The 19731-nt window shown below is 34.4% G+C and overlaps 1 protein-coding gene across 1 annotated transcript in view; it reads right to left on the bottom strand.

Annotated features, from left to right (window-relative positions):
- The window catches only part of EPHA3 (EPH receptor A3), a 405932-nt gene that overhangs the window by 38404 nt on the left and 347797 nt on the right, over nucleotides 1-19731 (bottom strand). Inside the window, exons 11-13 of the mRNA XM_052649018.1 lie at nucleotides 12945-13130; nucleotides 3170-3231; nucleotides 1101-1310 (exon numbers count right to left, since the gene is read on the bottom strand). Of these exons, the coding sequence (XP_052504978.1) occupies nucleotides 1101-1310; nucleotides 3170-3231; nucleotides 12945-13130 (458 nt within the window). The remainder of the gene's footprint in view (nucleotides 1-1100; nucleotides 1311-3169; nucleotides 3232-12944; nucleotides 13131-19731) is intronic.

Raw genomic sequence — 19731 nt, 5'->3', positions numbered from 1 at the left:
CTGCAAGATATAAAATTTTCTTACATTTCTCTTGCTCTTAATCTAATGAAGTAAGAACAGCAACATTTTTATGCAGAATACAGTTTCTAAAAACACAGATTCATGAACAAAGATAATCTACTATAGAGCATAACTGAACATGGGAAATACAAACAAGGGTGAAAGCTATTAGGAGAGTTCTAACTTCTAAATCAACACATCTAGGGACATATCTGGGGCTCTCAGCGTCTTTCTGTGGTTCTATCACTGTAGTTTTACTTGTAGATGAAATTCAATCTTGCATATTGAAAACTCTTTCTTAGAGTGACATATAGTTGCCATATGACATCCTTAGATATTAATAGCTATTGAGATTCATGACACCTGAAAAGAATGAAAATTTTTTGTTTATTTGTTTAATAAGGGATAAACTTCTAGAATTAAGAAGAAAACAGCAGAAGTTGACTGTCTTTTTTTAAAAAACCTCTCATTCTCATGGCTAATGAAGATTTTGGTACAATAATTGCCTAACTGCTTTTCATGTAGCTTGTTGTCACTTTTTATTTTCATATATAAAGACAACCACGATGAAAAGATGAGTAAATAAGATTTAGATGCATGAGAATCTTGCTGCCTTTTTGTGGAAAATCATTAAACCAACATATGAAATTTCAGAATTAATGTCATTACTCACTTAATGGACAGTGACCATCTATTTTCCCAGAATAAGTAACAATATTTTATTTTTAAAGGATAAATCTCATGTGAGGGAAGATACAGCTGACAAAGGGATTCCCCTGTGGCTCAGGGGTAAAGAATTTGCTGGCAATGCAGGAGATGCTGCAGATGTGGGTTCCATCCCTGGGTCGGGAAGATCCCCTGGAGCAGGGCATGGCAACCCACTTCAGGATTCTTCCCTGGAGGGTCCCAGGGATAGAGGAGCCTGGCTGGCTACAGTCCATGGGTTTGCAAAGAGTCTAACACTACTGAAATGACTGAGCAGGCATGCAGGCACACATAGTTGACAACGCATTTTGGGATGTGACTTCTATTTATTTGTTAGTCAACATAATGCAAGTTGTTAAATATAAAAGAATAAAAAAAGAAAACAAGTTACTCACTCTTGTTGTGTAAGCCGCTTCTGGGTCATCTTCTAGAACCCGTGAAAGTCCAAAATCAGAAACTTTACACACCAAATTACTGTTGATCAAGATGTTGCGGGCAGCAAGGTCTCGGTGAACATAGCCCATGTCTGAGAGATACTTCATGCCAGATGCTATGCCTCGAAGCATCCCTACCAGCTGGATAACCGTAAACTGGGCATCATGTTTCTGAGAAATAGTTCAAATGTACAGTTAAGACTTATTGCTATTTCCTAAGACATATTTTGATTACATTTTCATTTACTGAATTATAGAGCCTATACATCCTGGTTTTAAGTACACAAGCCTAACAAGATATACAAGAGTAAAGCAAAACAGTATAGTAGCTACAACACTTTGTAGCAAGAAGTTGCCTAATATTCTTTAATTTCAGGTTCAAAACCAGAACTTTGCTGGTCTTTTGAGGAGACAAACTCCTCAGAAACTTTAAGGCCAAGAATAATGAAATAAAATGGATCGTCTGGCTGTTTCTCGTGTTTATTGGCTTGATTGAATGTTTATTCTTTCTGTTTTCATGTGTTTTGTTAATTACTTCAAATAAGGCGGCTTCCCTGGTGGCTCAGAGGTTAAAGCGTCTGCCTGCAATGCAGGAGACCTGGGTTTGATCCCTAGGTCGGGAAGATCCCCTGGAGAAGGAAATGGCAACCCACTCTAGTATTCTTGCCTGGAGAATCCCATGGACGGAGAAGCCTGGAGAGCTACAGTCCATGGGGTCGCAGAGAGTCGGACATGACTGAGCGACTTCACTTCACTTCACTTTCATGTGTTTTTTTAATTACTTCAAATAAGGTAACTTTAAATCTTTCATCATAAAAAATAGTTGAAAATTAGTCAAAAATATTTACTGAGTATATGTTTTTCTACCCAACCTCAAGTTTTAGGTCAAAATTGAAAGCAATAGGAGATAAATTCAGAGTACTAGATTTAGAAAAGTTTCTAATCTGTCTGGATTAAAATAGAACTATACAGTGTATACAATAGATAGATGATAGCTAGATAGATGCATGCATATATACATAGATATATAAAAATTTAATGTCTAGTAATATTTAAGCAAATAATGATTTAAAAGGAATATTTATACTTTAAAAGAATACATATTAAATATTTTAATTACCTGAGTTGTAAAATGTTTGTTTTTGAAATATGTCTGTGAAAATAATTGCTACTAAAATCTTTATTTGCCTCACAAGTATTAAAATAAAGAATATAATTTCTCATTCATACAAAAATTAGAATTTTCTCCATGATTATGAATTATAGTTCATGTTTTATCTACCTACCTACCTATCTATCTATCTATCCTTATCTACATAGTGCTGAAAGAACCCTGAGAATAGGGTCTATGTCTTGATTTTTTATTTTTTTTCATCCTTGTAGTGACTGATGATTGACAGTGTCTTGTATTCCACATAACTTCTGAATTTCTTTGAATATAATATGTGTTGAAATTATTGAAACAATTTTTATAAATATAAACAGCTGAAATTTATAGGTACATATGTTATACATGTATATATGTATGTATATAAGTTAAGGAATGATATCTCTGGATTGAGAATCCTTAGGCATTATATCACATGCTTAGCTTCTGAGAGGACAGTACTATGTAAGAGAGAGAAGGTGTTTTGTCTTAGAGTCGATGGAAGTTGCTTTAAATAAAGAAATGAGTGTTTCTGTCTTATACCAATTTTATTTACGTCTCACTTTAGAACCTTTAAATTTTTGTTTTAACTAATGTGAATCTTGCTGAATAAAAAAAAACACTGAAGAAAGTTACACAAACTTATTTTAAAAATATAAACCATCAACATTTGGATGCTACCAGATAAAGATGTAATTTTACAATCTTCCTTTTACTATTTAGTCCCAACAAAGTCAGTTTTCTTACAACTTTGATTATCTAACAGGCATCATAATAGAGGTTGTCACTATCATTTTCAGCAATTTATTCCATATTTATATTTGTTTGTAGATAGATAAAGATAAGGTGGAGTTATATAAATGTATATAAAATATCTACTTACACGTAAGAAACTGTCCAAGGAACCATTCTCCATGTATTCTGTGACAATCATAACAGGTTTACCTAGGTTTAGATAAATAATAAATGCATAATCATCAGTAGAGTTCAACAAATATCATGCAATGAACACACATAATACATTTTGATATACCTGATTAATTAAAAAACATAAATTTTTCTCTGTCCTCCAAAATTTGCAAAGTTGCAATTAAAAAGAAAACTAGTTTTCAGTAGAAAATGAAACAAAAATTGGAGAAAGATTTATTTCCAGAAAAAGGGCCTATAACCTATATGATATGTAAATTAGCTTATTTGACATGGTTTTCCTCAAATCAAATGATGACACTTTCTTTACCCTAATTGCATATTATTTTAGCTGATATACAAAATCAAGTATTTCTGTCTCTAAGCCGAAGTAGAACCAAAAATTCCACAATTATTTACACTTTATACAGATATGTACAGAGCTATATACTAGGTGTTTTCTCTTGGGCTGGTTATTCAGAAGCAAGTAAATCAAAGTCCCTACATTCATGGATCTTACATGTAAATTGGCAAAACAATTAAGGCTAATAATTATAATCATTTTAATCCATATTCAATTAACACATTAACAGTTATAAAATCCACACTACCTTTAAAAGAAAAATAAAATTAAAATTGCTGTTGGTAGTACCTTATAATAACCATTTTAGAAATATGGGTCTTAAACACCATTAAACATTTTAACAAGCATTTAAATATCTTTATACATACTTCATTTGTGTAAGTGCTAGTTTCACTATTTTATATATACTGACACTAATTATCATCATTCTCACTTTTTACATGAAAAAAACCCTGAAATATATAGAAGGTAATTAATTTAATGTCTCACAGCTAATAAGTTATAAAACCAGAAGTTGCAACTTGAATATATTAATTATGCTGTTACTGTTGGAAATGTACACTGAGGAAAACATTGAATATATGAAAAAGCACTAGACAAATGCACAGAAGTGCTAAGTATGCTGATACTTAGATCTACAAATAGAATAAATCTTCAACTATAGGTAATAATTGAGGCAATTGTTGCGTGTCAGCTCTACAGATCATTCTGAATTAAAAGAATAACTGAAGACTATAGCACTTAAAAAAAGTTATTACGGTAAAACATAACTCCAGTTTCAAAACCTACCCGTATTACCACAGCATAATTCACTTCCTTTATTGTTGCTTTCCTTATATACTGTTTTAAATATAAATCTGTCATGTTACAAAACAAAAACAAAACACCTCACTTATTGTCCAAGTCCAGAAGACTTGAGTTAAGTTTTGACTAAGCATGAGAGACCTTGAACACAGAATAGATTTTTAACAAACATTCATGTACACATAATTGTAGAGCATGCATAATTTTTTTCATGTGTTTCTTCTTCATCATGGTTTGTTTGCCATATTGATGCCAGAAAATAGCTATCTTTCCTTGCTTTTCCTTTCATTAGTGAAACTCTTAATTCATACTGGTTGTGAAGTATGGCTCAGTATCAGGAAAATTATACTTACTACATTTAGTATGTGAATATGTCCCAAGCTGTATGTCTTATTTATTTAGAGGTGAGGAAATTATTTAAATTCTGTAAAATTTGTTAGATTTTCATATATATACAAATCAACTGACACAGTGATTTGTTGTCAATTAAGACTGATTTGGTCATGTATTTTGGGTAACATATCAGACATATTATACATCTCTTGGTGTACCACTGATATAAAGTTTTTTAAGCTAAATATTAATAAGATTTTCCACACTTTCAACAAGAAACAACCTCATAATGCCTGAAAAGTTATTTTAGTCAAAACCGTGAGCCTCCAGTCTTGCTTCTTCAAAATTTTAACTAAACTCAGATTTAACAATATTTAGGAAGAAAGAGAAAATTCAACAGTTTCTTGGAAACTTCTCTCTCTCCTGAACTGGTAAATCAAATATCTAAGGACTGATTCCAGAGAACTAACCTGAAGTGAAATAAATGAACAATCAAATGAATGAAAGCCTGCACATGCATGTTTTCCCTACTTCACAGTAAGTTTCTATGTTTCTTCCTTAACAAATTCTTAGATGAATAACATGCTCATGAAACTCAATGCAGCTCTTGAACATAGTCACAGATATATTGCTTCTTACAGTAAACTCTCAATTACAGTGGCCAGTTACTACATTTGTGTATTCTCCAGACCTCTGCTTATCACTCTTTTCCTTCTGGCTGCCAGCCCTATGACCATTTCATTTCTTGTTGGCATGTCTGGTAAAATGTTTGGCAAGGGAAATAAAAGTAGCTGAAAAATCAAACCAGTCAATTAAGCCAAAGCCCCATGACCATTCAGAAATCAGATCAGGCTGCATTTAGGTCTGTAATTTAGGTATTTGTAAACACATCAGTTAAGTTGGGCAAGTCTGAAAATGTGCTTTGCATTAAGTTCAAAGATTCAGCAAACCCAAATGTACAGACAAAAAGTAAACAGAATCACAAATATTCTACCTTGGAAAGCAGTATCCTCACTTACTTTTCTGTGATTTTGATTATGATAAACAGAGTAAAAGGAAAAGAAATGGAATAATGGTAAGAACTAGTTCTAACATGTGTTAAAAGTAGTTTAATATTATTTATAAAATACCAGCTCATCTGCACATTATTCAATGTACTTCTGTCAAAGTTTCCACATTCTTTCATGTGTATTTTGGTTTAGAAATGACATTACCAGCTTCTTCAAAAGCCACTGTCATTAACTTCCCCTCAGAGATCCTTAATAACATCTGAATACACATAAAAAATCAATAAAATTATTGTTGTTTGGCTGAAATGAAACTCCATTAAGAATCAGCAAAACGAAATGTGCAGTGGAATTTTGCTTTTGTTCTTCAATTGACATGAGTATAGATAAAATCATGATCTTTCATAATTAAAGGGTTAAGGGAAGCACAACAATGAGTTCATTTCCCCAGTGGCTCAGAGATATTACTAATAATTTTGTTTGCTGACAAAAGAAATGTAATTCAAAATGTCTAAGAATTTCAAGTTCAGCACTATCTATTTCACCACCTTCTTAATCAAATATTCTACAAAAAGGCAGCAGGATACTGTGATAAATATATAGCCAGACATAGACTTTTTATTGTAGTTATCAACTAAATGTGGTTTTAGACTAAAATAGTTTCAATCAAACATAACGAGCATGTATAAATGATTTACATATTACAAATTATTGAAATTTAATTCATTTCCATAGGAAATGTGATTAGTTACTATTAAAAGTAATTGTGTCTTACAAACTCTATCTTGCTTTCAAGACTTATACACACTCCAACACATACATGTGATTCACAATATCAAAGTCTGTGACCTTAGCAGTCAGTATTCAGTATTCATGTAATTAGAATCAGAGTGGAAGCAAAAGAGCATAAACAGGAGAAAGAAAATTGAGGAAAATTGACAAACTATGCCTCAGCATTCTTAGAAAGGATGATTTGAACCACCTTTGATTAGAAAGAAAATGTTTTGGTTATAGATTTCCATATACTATAACTAACCAACTGATAGAAATATTGTAATGAACTGAATTAGAATACTTTTCTACAGGTTTACCATTAAATCATATAAACACACATGACAATCTTTTCCAAATTCCATTTTAATCAAGATATTATTTACGTTAAGAATGATCCCTATTACACCCAACAGTCTGAGTTAACCATTGCAGGGACCAACTCTATTTTGTCTATAGTCCTAAATAAGAATTCCAGATAGAACTGATCATACCAGATCTAATATTTCAGCTAAGGATAGTCTCTCTCTTCAAAATCAGGCTAACGAGTACTTTCTCCAACTCTTCCTTAACCAGTTCTACTCTTCACACCTCAAAAACTTTACATTCAGCTGATTAAAAATTTTAATGTATTTATGCTTAATGTGAAATGAAATTTAATACTTTTAAGAACAAGACCAATATTTCTACTCTTCCTTATTCCATTCAGAGCTGATTTGTCTAAGTAGAATAATGATTAATGAAAATAATAACTGGAATATTCTCAGTTTCATTTTATAAATTCAGCTTAGTTTTTTCCCCCTTTTTCAAACTTTCTACATTTTACTTATTTTCTTGTCTAATTTCAAAAATTAAGACATTAGATCAAATGATAAACTGAAATGGTGATAGAGGTCTTGTTTCTACTTTGAAAGAAATGTTTTCTTGGTTTCATGGTGTTTGTAGGCTTGTTTTCTTTGTTTTGGAGGGGTTTATATACATTTATCAGGCATGAATATTTCTATGCATAATATGTTAAGAAAAAAATTTAAATTAAAATGCTTATTTTTGCATCTATGGAGACTGGTTTTTTCTGTTAATGTTGCATTCTTGAAATAAACTAACCTTGAGCATGATAAGGTATCTTTATTTAATACATTGCTAGTTATAGTTTCATAATTATTCCAGTGTTATTAAAGTTTGGTTCATGTGTTATACTAATCTCTTATTTTCTTTTCTGATAATATTCCTGTATGGTTTGATATCAAGATATCACTATCTTTATGTGTACATTTTTTTTCCCTTTCTGCAAGAATTTGTATAAGACTAGAATTACTCAGTTGTGAAACAAGTGTACAGTTATATTTCTTCTTCCTTTAGGAGAGATATTGAAGATTTAAACTAGCACTCTGTAAGAGGCAATATGAGCACATTCAACTCATGCTCTAACAAATTTTGTAAACTAAATATAATCTTTCAAAAACATCAAAGCCTATCCTATCTAAATGATTGGGGGAAATACACAGCAACATATTATTTTATAATTGTGGCCAATTCAATAGAGAGACATGAGTGGACACTGTTGAGCATATAGGGAAATTTTTTAGACATGTAAAAATAAGATTCCCTGTGTTACTTATTTTTCTTCTAATATATTGATTATAGATTTTCCTAGCTTGGTTGATATGGCCACTTAGAGATGTTTTCAACTCATATACCAAATTATAGTCACAAATGCATAACTTGATTCATCAGTTTCTAAAATTTATGGTAACAAATTGCTTTTACAAATTATTAATAAAAAATATATAAACTATACATAGTCTATTAAAACTATGGCAAGGAGAGCAGTGTCCTTGAGACAAGTGCCAAAGAAGTTTTAGCAAGAGGGAAACAAGAAATAGAAATAATATGGCATAGTCACTAAAGAATGACAACTAATTCCAGTAATATTTCATTACCATATGTACAGAAAATGCAAGCAAATGATTGAGCTTTTGGTGTCCAGTGGACACCCAGACCAATATAGAAGTCTTTCAATATGAGAAATCCTCTTAATCATCTGCCTAAGACTTTCCTCAATAATACAAGGTTACAGCCTGACCTGCCTCTTGAGAAACCTATATGCAGGTCAGAAAGCAACAGTTATAACTGGACATGGAACAACAGACTGGTTCCAAATAGGAAAAGGAGTACGTCAAGGCTGTATATTGTCACCCTGCTTATTTAACTTACATGCAGAGTACATCATGAGAAATGCTGGGCTGGAAGAAGCACAAGCTGGAATCAAGATTGCCAGGAGAAATATCAATAACCTCAGATATGCAGATGACACCACCCTTATGGCAGAAGGTGAAGAGGAACTCAAAAGCCTCTTGATGAAAGTAAAAGAGGAGAGTGGAAAAGTTGGCTTAAAGCTCAACATTCAGAAAATGAAGATCATGGCATCTGGGCCCATCACTTCATGGCAAATAGATGGGGAAACAGTGGAAACAGTGTCAGACTTTATTCTTTTGGGCTCCAAAATCACTGCAGATGGTGACTGCAGCCATGAAATTAAAAGACGCTTACTCCTTGGAAGGAAAGTTATGACCAACCTAGATAGCATATTCAAAAGCAGAGACATTAAGGTCTGTCTAGTCAAGGCTATGGTTTTTCCAGTAGTCATGTATGGATGTGAGAGTTGGACTGTGAAGAAAGCTGAGCACAGAAGAATTGATGCTTTTGAACTGTGGTGTTGGAGAAGACTCTTGAGAGTCCCTTGGACTGCAAGGAGATCCAACCAGTCTATTCTGAAGGAGATCAGCCCTGGGATTTCTTTGGAAGGAATGATGCTAAAGCTGAACCTGCAGTACTTTGGCCACCTCATGCGAAGAGTTGACTCATTGGAAAAGACTCTGATGCTGGGAGGGATTGGGGGCAGGAGGAGAAGGGGACGACAGAGGATGAGATGTTTGGATGGCATCACCGACTTGATGGACGTGAGTCTGAGTGAACTCCCGGAGTCGGTGATGGACAGGGGGGCCTGGCATGCTGCAGTTCATGGGGTCGCAAAGACTCGGACACAACTGAGTGACTGAACTGAACTGAACAGCTAAGTTGCTTTATTACTTTTTAAATTTTAGAAAATAATCCATCCGCAAATAACAACATAAAACACATGTCATCCAACATGCTGCTGCTGCTAAGTCACTTCAGTCGTGTCCAACTCTGTATGACCCCATAGACAGCAGCCCACCAGGTTCCCCCGTCCCTGGGATTCTTTAGGCAAGAACACTGGAGTGGGTTGCCATTTCCTTCTCCAATTCATCCAACATAATTCCTTCTATTTCACTATGTGAAAAGTGGCCAATGGAAAGTCTTCTTGGATGCAGTCTGAACATCTTTTGAATAATGGTGTGATGGCAGAAATATCAAACATTTGCTAAAAACAACTTCCATCATTTTGAACGTTGACTGAAATTGATAACACATGTTAGTACAAAGTTCTAAGCAAGACTGTGCCCCCAGCTTTCTGCTACTTTAAAGATCAGAGACTCTCTCACCTTCTCTTGTTTAAGATCATCAGGCTCAAAACCACACCATTAAAATTGTTTATAGCTCAATTCAAATAAATGAAAATAAAATGATTGAATAAAGGGCTTTCTCTAACTTGAAAATGATACATTAGAGTAGATTTAAAGCATATAACTAATAGTCATAATAAAAATTATCTTTGAGCAAAGAAAGGAATTGCTCTCAATAATTTTCTTCTACACTCCCAGATGAACTAGTAAAATCTTTTCAAACTCAACCAGAAGTGATCATTTAGATTTGCATAGCTGTATTCCACTTAACAATATATTCCTATGGAATCTCATTTGATCTTAAAAGGACGTGGAAATAGTAAAGCAGGACTGCTAATTCTGTGTTACAAGTGAACAGAGGGAGTCTGTTGGAGTGTTTTGATTTGTCAGAAATCTCACAGATCAGGAGAGCTGAATCAGAGCTTGATCTCTCACTCCCTGATTCTTAATCCAGATACCAATATGCTTTCTTTTCTTCTTGAAATACAATTTGTTCACTAAATTATTAACTCTGTATTTCTAGTTGTACGTATGTTTCTAAGCTTTGCAAATAGATTGTTTTAGCAATTATATATTCTTGGGAAACAAAGAAAATGAGAGGAGTGGATTAAATACTTTCTTTCAGTGACAAAACTGCCTTATTATTTGTATTTCCCCTCAGTTGTAATAGGGCACCAGACTTAGAGCTTTTAAATATGCCACTAAAGGAGTTCAAAATCTAATTCTAGGTTTGCAACTCTCTTATGTTTGCACTATATGAGATGATTGAGATTTATATAGTTAGATTTGGCAGTCTCTTGCATGCATATTTGACCAAGCAGATCTATCAAATTTAGAACTTTCACTCTAAGAATAAGGCAGTTGTAATTCATATTAGAATATTACAGACTCCTACTTGAATAAAATGTTTAATGTATAATACCTGCAATTTTTTAAGGTCAATTTTTAAATGCATTTTTTCTTGTATTTCAATCTTGGGGTTTTTTAATGGTTTCTTTGCCAGATGACCATAATTCATATTTGATTATTATATTTTTATATAAGAAAACCTTCCACAATAATTATGGTTTAATTTTGCTTATCATTCAGTAAATAAACTTGTAGATAACAGCTAGCAAAACAAAACAGTATAATAATAACTTATTATACTGGAATGGCACCCCACTCCAGTACTCTTGCTTGGAAAATCCCATGGATGGAGGAGCCTGGTAGGCTACAGTCCATGGGGTCACGAAGAGTCAGATACAACTGACTGACTTCACTTCCACTTTTCACTTTCATGCGTTGGAGAAGGAAATGGCAACCCACTCCAGTGTTCTTGCCTGGAGAATCCCAGGGATGGCGGAGCCTGGTGGGCTGCCGTCTATGGGGTCGCACAGAGTTGGACACGACTGAAGCGACTTAGCAGCAGTAGCGGCACACTGGAAACAAAAAAACTGAGAATTTTGAAAATTGAGAGTGAAAAGAAAAATGGCTATATAAGTATGTAGTTTAATACCAGTGAGTTTCTTCTCACAATGGTCTCAAAATCTGAAGGACAACCACTTGGTGAGAATGATATGGGAGATTTAAAAGGTTAATCAACAATTAAAACCCCAGTGAGACATGATTATGTAATTCTAATATTAAGTAGGGTATTCTATAGATAAGGTCTTGCCCTGAAGAAAAGAATACTTAATAGAGTTTTCCAATCCTTAGTACTACAAACAGTATTTTCATTACTAATTTTTAAAAATTAAAAGAGGTGTTTTCATCAGAAAATGTTTCAGTGTTACAACTAATGTAGCCTTGTTTTTATGAGTATAGAAGGAAAAATATGCTTCTAATAAGACAATATGGGCTTATAGTTTATGACTAAGTTCTTCTACATTGTTAAGTTCTTAACCCTGCTTACTATATTAAAAAACTCTAAAGGAAATCAAGGTATATTTCAATTATACCATGCTCTTGTGAATAAGGAATTGCCTTTTTAGTCACACTAAAATGAGACTAGGTATTAGTGCCATTTGAAAAGTGTTCCATGTAATGTTAAAGAAAAATATCATCATGAAAATTGTAATTTGTAATGTCTGTTGGTAACCATAGAATATGTAAATATGGTGCCAATGAATAACCCCCTAAAGGATGCCAAATTCTCTGCCATATGCTGTCTTTCACTTTAAGAAGTTTGTTGCCAATTTAATTCATTCTTCATTGTGTGCTCCAAAATCTGGAGAAAAAAATAAATTCCAGATCATTCTCAAGAGATTTTCATTGGGATTGCAGCCAAAAATCACATATCTGCCTCAAGGGATCCCTTTTGAGCCTGGCTGGGGAAGCTATCATGGAAATAAGTTCAGGTCTCCATCACAAGCTGTGAGCCAGAGCAGTCAAGAATCCATCTGGGACTGTAGATCAGAATTATTTGAAATCCACAGAGAACAGAGAAAAGGGCTTGGGTCTAATGTGATCCCAATCTTAACAGCTCAGAAGCATTCCCCAAACTCTCATAATTTTTCCAAAGCCAAGGGGGTAAAGATTTGGAAGCTTAAATGAAACTGGTGAACAATAATAGAAAAGGCAGCTATCTGGGAGTTCCCAGCAATTTCTGTCAAAACTGAGTCATTAGTTTTCCCTGCTACTCCACATAACGCAAGGTTCCACACAATTCACTTAACTATTTTTTTAACCCACATGTCTTAATATAGCCCAAGGTTTAGCTCCTAAACTTTTTAAAGCTTTTTAAGATCTAGAATAGCACTGTCAATATAATACTAGTTAAATATATTTGATCTCTTGTCTATGTGTTAATCCTAAACTGTTCTGTTTTTATTGTCAAGACTAACAGAGACTAACGAGAATAAGACCCCAAATCTTAAATTATTAGGGCTTTGGGTTTAAATGACCTCTGGTCAACATATACATAATCAGTTTTATGACTTCACTTACTTTTAGTAACAACTCCCTCCAGTCGAATGATATTGGGATGGTCAAATTGTCCCATAATGCTTGCTTCGCCTAAGAAGTCTCTTCTTTGCTTTTCTGTGTAGCCCACTTTTAGGGTCTTGATGGCCACTGAAATCTCTTTTTTTGAAGGAAGTTTTAAACGGCCGCTGCACACCTCTCCAAATTCACCTGTTAGAATGCAGAAGAAAACAACAAGAAAAGGCAAGGAATGATATTACAAAAATCATTAGTAGAGAGCAACTGTTTTCTCTCAACAATTCAATTCAAAATATTTACACCCTTGACCTGCAAGATGTACACTCATAGACTTCCAAATTATTTTGGAAGATGGTAATCTGAGACTCCCTAAAAACCCTAGTCCATCCACATCCTGGTGATAAATGAACCTTGTGATAAGCTTTGTGTCTTCTGAAGTACTACATTGTGAATAATGAAATATGAAAGGATAAGAAGGAAGTTGGAAGCTGTGTCTATTAGACTTTCACTCCTTATTCTCATAGCCTCAAAATAATCAACAGAGCAGCACCAATATAATGAGTTGAGCACTTGATTAAATTTGAGATGTTTCTCACCATTTTGTTTCCACCAAGAGGACCAATTTAACTACATATTTCTGCTTTCTGAAAGAAGGAGCAACAGAGGATAATATGGTTGGATGGCATCACCAACGCTACGGACATGAGTTTGAGAAAGCTCTGGAAGATTGTGAAGGACAGGGAAGCTGGCATGCTGCATTCTGTGCTGTTGCAAAGAGTCGGACATGTGTTAGCGACTGAACAGCAACAACAAGGCTGCCACAGTGATGGCCACTAAATAGTGTCAGATATGGAATGCGTCTGGTTCGTAAAAGAAATCCTAATGTTGTGTAACTAGATGGGTTTTGTACAACATTAAAAGTGATTTTTAATAGCAAATGAGATATTTTTCTGAAGAGGAAAATCACATGATCAATTTTTAGGCCTTTTGTGGAATGGAAAAACATTTTTGGTCCAGCCCTCTTGCTGTGAGTTTTTACACAAGCCCAAGGTGTCAAGAAGTGAGATGCTTCTTCTCTATTTTTCATCCAAGTAAATCCTTCTCTTCACAAAGCAGCAGGCTGTCCTATTGATTTACCAACCACATCCCTAAAAATGACTTCCCCAGATTTGAATCTTGCTCAGGAATCCAGTCTTGCCAACTGTTTTCACAACAATGACTTAGGCTGTAACTTGTTAAAGTCAGTTAATGTCCAAAAGCAGTTATTCATACATTTATTTAATAAATGCTCATCAGTTGGCAACAGTGTGACAGAAACTATGAAAAACACATAGCTATAATGCTAATAAAGGCAGATCTAATTTCTTTCCCTCAAGAAAGCATACAGAAAATAGCAATATCTGCAGCTGGTGTGTTTTTAGGATCATAGGGAGAGCTGGGGCAGAACTTGAGAACATTTAATGATCTTTTTTAAACCAAAGGAAGAATGTGCTGTTATAGATGCATGAACATTAGGAGAAGTTAGGAAGAGTTTCTTTATTTAGAACATTGCTAACTCCCATGCACTTTTTATAAACATTAATTTTGGATAAACAATAAGGAGACATTCATAATGAATTTTCACATTCTGAAATAAAGTTCTGCCATTATCATGTATCAACATGGTGTCATGGATCGTGTTTTAAATTTGGATATCATGATTACTTATTTTAAATGACAAGACACTTACTTGACAGGACAGATAGTACAGAACTGTAACATAGTCTATGCATTCTGAAGCCAGATTGTCTAGGGTCTAATTTTGCATCTGTCACTTACTATCTGCGTGATTTTGAGTGACTGTGATTCTATGCCTTTGTCTCTTTATCTGTAACATAGGGACACCAATTATTTTCTACTTCATAAAATTTTGGTACAGTTAAAGGAATTAAAATATGAAAAGCACTTAGGAAGGAGACAGAAACATAAGTGCCATCTGAGTGTTGTTTACTATTTCTTCTTTGAGTACAAACATAGTATAAGGAAGATGAATTATCTATCTCTGAAGAGTTAACTCAAAGTGAGGAATAAATATAAAAGTTCTTTTTAAAATGTCAAATTCTGTTAATGTAAGAAGAGATGGTTGTGATGATGATGGTGATAACATGTTTAATGTCCTATTGGACAAGTATTTGTAAAGAAAAGTATATTCTGAAAGTACCTCACTAGGGAAGTCAGAGGGGAAGACTTTGAATTTCAAGAGGCCCAATTAGTGTTTTTTCCCTTGTTAATGGGATGTGGACACTTTCTGGATTTCAAAATCCAGAAAGTGGTGTTTCAGTAGTGCTAATATTTAAAAAAAAATCATAAAATTTAGAAATGTGCTTATTTCACCTGATGAATACCAGAAGCTGTGACAAATACAGTATACACATGTGTGTGTGTTAGTCACTCAGTCGTGCCCGGCTCTTTGCAACCCTATGGACTCTAGCTCACCAGGCTCTTCTGGACACATGGAATTCTCCAGGCAAGAATATTGGAGTGGATTGGGTTGCCATTTCCTTCTCCAGGGGATCTTCCCAACTCAGAGATTGAACCCAGATCTCCTGCATGGCAGGCAGATTCTTTACATTCTGAGCCACCAGGAAAGCCCACACTAGACATAGAATGTTAAATTTTAATTCAATTCTCTTTATAAGAACTGTTCTTGAAAGAATAGTGTTGAAAAAATCAACAAAGACTGGGCAAATGGAATAAATGCCTGATTTTTCCATCTAATCAAGTTTTACACGATCTTATTCAATTAGATTTGTACCCATAAGGAAAAAAAAGTAGATTATATTATTTCTAAATAAAAACTCAGCTACAAGAAGATTATTTGAGAAGATACTCTTGATTTCTTAAAGTATCAATTAAGTGCATCACTGTGTATTTGCTCTTTAAAATAAAATATATTTTAAGAGAATGCACAGACTGTATTTTGATTTAAGGTGCACAATGCACAATTGCTCAACATAAAATTTCTTATACTAATTTATTTAAAACAGGAAAAAATGCACTTGTGTTTAAGCAAAAAGACCCTCTGCATTACCTCAAAATCCATTCTCCTTCCATTGTTTTAATAAAAACATAATAAAAATACATATTGAACAATACTGTTATATAAGCTAAACACTATACATGAATTATCTCAGTTAAAAAAAAAATTCTTAGAAGGCACTATTGTGATCAGTAGTGTCTAGCATAGTAGAAGGCAATGGCACCCCACTCCAGTGCTCTTGCCTGGAAAATCCCATGGGCGGAGGAGCCTGGTAGGCTGCAGTAATGGCAACCCACTCCAGTGTTCTTGCCTGGAGAATCCCAGGGACGGGGAGCCTGGTGGGCTGCCATCTATGGGGTCGCAGAGAGTTGGACACGACTGAAGTGACTTAGCAGCAGTGTCTAGCATAGACTTTGAAGTTGAAAAGCACAAGATTCAAATTTTGGCTTCCCAATTAATGTGACCCTGGGCCATTCAAATTTTCAGCTTCTGTTTCCTCATCTGGTGAAATGGCAATAATATCTATTTAAAAGTCTAATAAAATTAAACCATGTGAATGCCTAACACAGTATGCTGCTGCTGCTGCTAAGTCACTTCAGTCATGTCCAACTCTGTGTGACCCCATAGACGGCGGCCCACCAGGCTCCCCCATCCCTGGGATTCTCCAGGCAAGAACACTGGAGTGGGTTGCCATTTCCTTCTCCAATGCATGAAAGTGAAAAGTGAAAGTGAAGTTGCTCAGTCGTGTCCGACTAGTAGCGACCCCATGGACTGCAGCCTACCAGGCTCCTCTGTCCATGGGATTTTCCAGGCAAGAGTACTGGAGGAATTATATATTTTCAACCTATAGAAAACTTTGGATTGAGGGATAAAATTAGGAATTCTAGTCATTATAAATTCCTCACTAAAAAAATTATACTACTTTGAGAAAATTAACTCATGCCTCAGTTTTAATTTTGTAATCTGCAATATGGTTATAATTCTTCTGGTTATTAAATGCATAAATGAAAGTTTCTATTAAATCTATTTCTTTGTATGAAATTCTTCACCTAAAACTAGAATTTGTCCACATAGCCTTCCTGTATATTTAATTGACTATAAAATTCTTTGATTGAATAATATATTCAGCTCTTTAATAGTGGAAGATAGATGCTAAATCCATCTATCATGATTACTAATTTTTGTGAACAGCATTATTTTAAAAATTTAGAAAGGTATAGAGAGTGGTTTAGAGTATAGATGAAAGGAGATTGGTCGTAAGTGAAGTTGTTGCAGAAATGGGTATGTGCAGGTTCATTATGGTGGGCTTCCCTGGTGGCTCAGACAATAAAGAGTCTGCCTGCAATGCAGAAGGCCTGGGTTCCATCCCTGAGTAGGAAAGATCCCCTGGAGAAGGGAATGGCAACCCACTCCATTATTTTTGCCTGGAGAGTTCCATGGACAGAGGAGCCTGGTGAGCCATAGTCCATGGGGTCACAAAGAGTCAGAAAAGACTGAGTGACTAACACTTTCACTTCAGGTTCATTATACTGTTATACAATTTCATCTATGTAGACATTTAAAGTATTACAAAACAAAATATTTTAAACATTATAGCTTTCAAAATCTTGGTTTCATATTCTATTTTGGTAATGACAAATCATTTAAAGCCTAATCAAGACAGACTAGAATTCAGAGTGTATATTATAAAGAAATCTTCCAGGAGAAGCATAATATACCTTGAAGATATATATATATTTGCAAACAAAACAGACAGTTTTATAGCTCTTATGTGGCAAATGAGACTATTGGGTGTAAAATACTGAAAATGGGATATACCTCTAATTTTTTGCAAATATGCTTGAAGAGAAATCAAAGAAGATCTTCTCTAATCTTTAATGAGCATCAGAGATTATTAAGTGATTCAGTACAGATAGCCTTTCCCTTTGTCTTATTGATCAGAGACCATTTTTAATGAGTATGTTTTATCTCACCCTACCGTGTTCTAGGTATCTAGCTTTGTCAATAATACTTGTATGTATATGGGAGTCCTTGGTGGCTCAGATGGTAAAGAATTTGCCTGCAATATGGGAGACCTGTGTTCGATCTCTGGGTCAAGAAGATCCCCAGGAGAAGGGAATGGCAACCCACTCTAGTATTTATGCCTGGAGAATTCCATGGATGGAAGATCCTGACGGGCTACAGTCCTTGGGGTTGGAAAGAATCGGACACGGCTGAGTGACTAACACAGGCACACACTGTGTTCTAGATATCTGACTTTGTCAATAACATCTGTATATATAAATTTCTGTTAATGCAGAAGGCCCCAAATCTCAAGGTTGCAATATGTCTGGCCTTATAGACATTGGCTGACCATGAGTAGATTTGCCTTCTCTCATCACATTCTCCAGCGGAGGGTGCTTCACATGCTATTGCAGCTTCTATGCTGGAGAACAGTGCACTCTTGTGGGGCAACATTAAAACCAGCAGGACAAAACCCCTCTGCACTATGGAGCAGTTGAAGAAGCAGAACTATACAAATGAAAGAGAGTAATAAATATATATCTGGATTAATTTTGGCTGGATTAACATAGATGTACAGTGAGTGTGTATGTTCTTAAGTCTTAGATTGTGAAAAAAGAAGTACTTACTCTTGTTTCCTTTTATGAACTGATGGTTTCATACTACCCACACATGTGAGTTTTAGGAGTGTATAACATTAAAAAAAAAATAGAAGAGACATTTACTAAATTATTTATTTAGATAATATGTGAATCACTCAAATTATCCTGCCTGAATAATAAATACTATTTGAATTCTAAATATTTCTTCAGTGCAGAGAAAAAGAAACAGAAAATTATATTTACATGTGCACAAAAAAGCATCAGTCATATATAGTACTTGCAGAAAATGTGATCTGATATGGTATGCATAATTCAGAGAATTCCTTTTTTCAGTCTTTCACTCTATTTCCCACATCAACATAACTAGTTTGTTTTTAAAGTAATATTGGAGAATGAGGTGATGTGTGTAATTATTGTACAGTGTTGTTTATTTTTCTTCTGAGTAGTAGTTTTATTCAAATAGACACTGCATATACTATGAATGCCATAAATTTATATATAACTGTATAAAACATTGTTATTTCATAAATATCTATAATTTTTGAATATATGAAGCTGCAATTTGGAGGAAATGGCAACCCACTCCAGTGTTCTTGCCTGGAGAATCCCAGGGACCGGGGAGCTTGGTGGGCTGCCGTCTATGGGGTCGCACAGAGTCGGACACGACTGAAGCGACTTAGCAGCAGCAGCAGCTGCAATTAATAATTATTCCATAGGTGTTAATGAATTTATGATTGAGCAAATTAATAATTAGAACAAAAATATATCTATATAGAAACAAACTTCAACACAAATAATTTATGACTATATCGTGTTACAGGCAGGTATTAAAATGGAGCACTTCATATTATTTAAACTATTCTGTCAATACAGTTTTGATGGAATTTATATAAAATACATCATTTTTAAATTTTATTTTGTGTTGCCTAATCCCAAAGAAGAGTCAAAAATTACTTTTTTTCCTACAAATCAAAATTTTTCACTTAGTAAGCTAGTTTAAAGAAAGACACACTTTTATCCCATGCTTCCCATTTAGCCAAATAGACTTTGTGACACATGATCAGCATAGCCATGGGGGAGACTGAGCTGCTGTGGCTGCCGCCTCTGAAACTCAATAAATAAAAAGCTGGCCGTAACCTGTAAGTATGGTACCTTCGAAATCATTACATTC

Source organism: Budorcas taxicolor, chromosome 1 (genome assembly GCF_023091745.1).
Source record: "Budorcas taxicolor isolate Tak-1 chromosome 1, Takin1.1, whole genome shotgun sequence".
NCBI classification, from domain to species: Eukaryota; Metazoa; Chordata; class Mammalia; order Artiodactyla; family Bovidae; genus Budorcas; species Budorcas taxicolor.
This window is presented reverse-complemented; position numbering and strand designations above follow the sequence as displayed.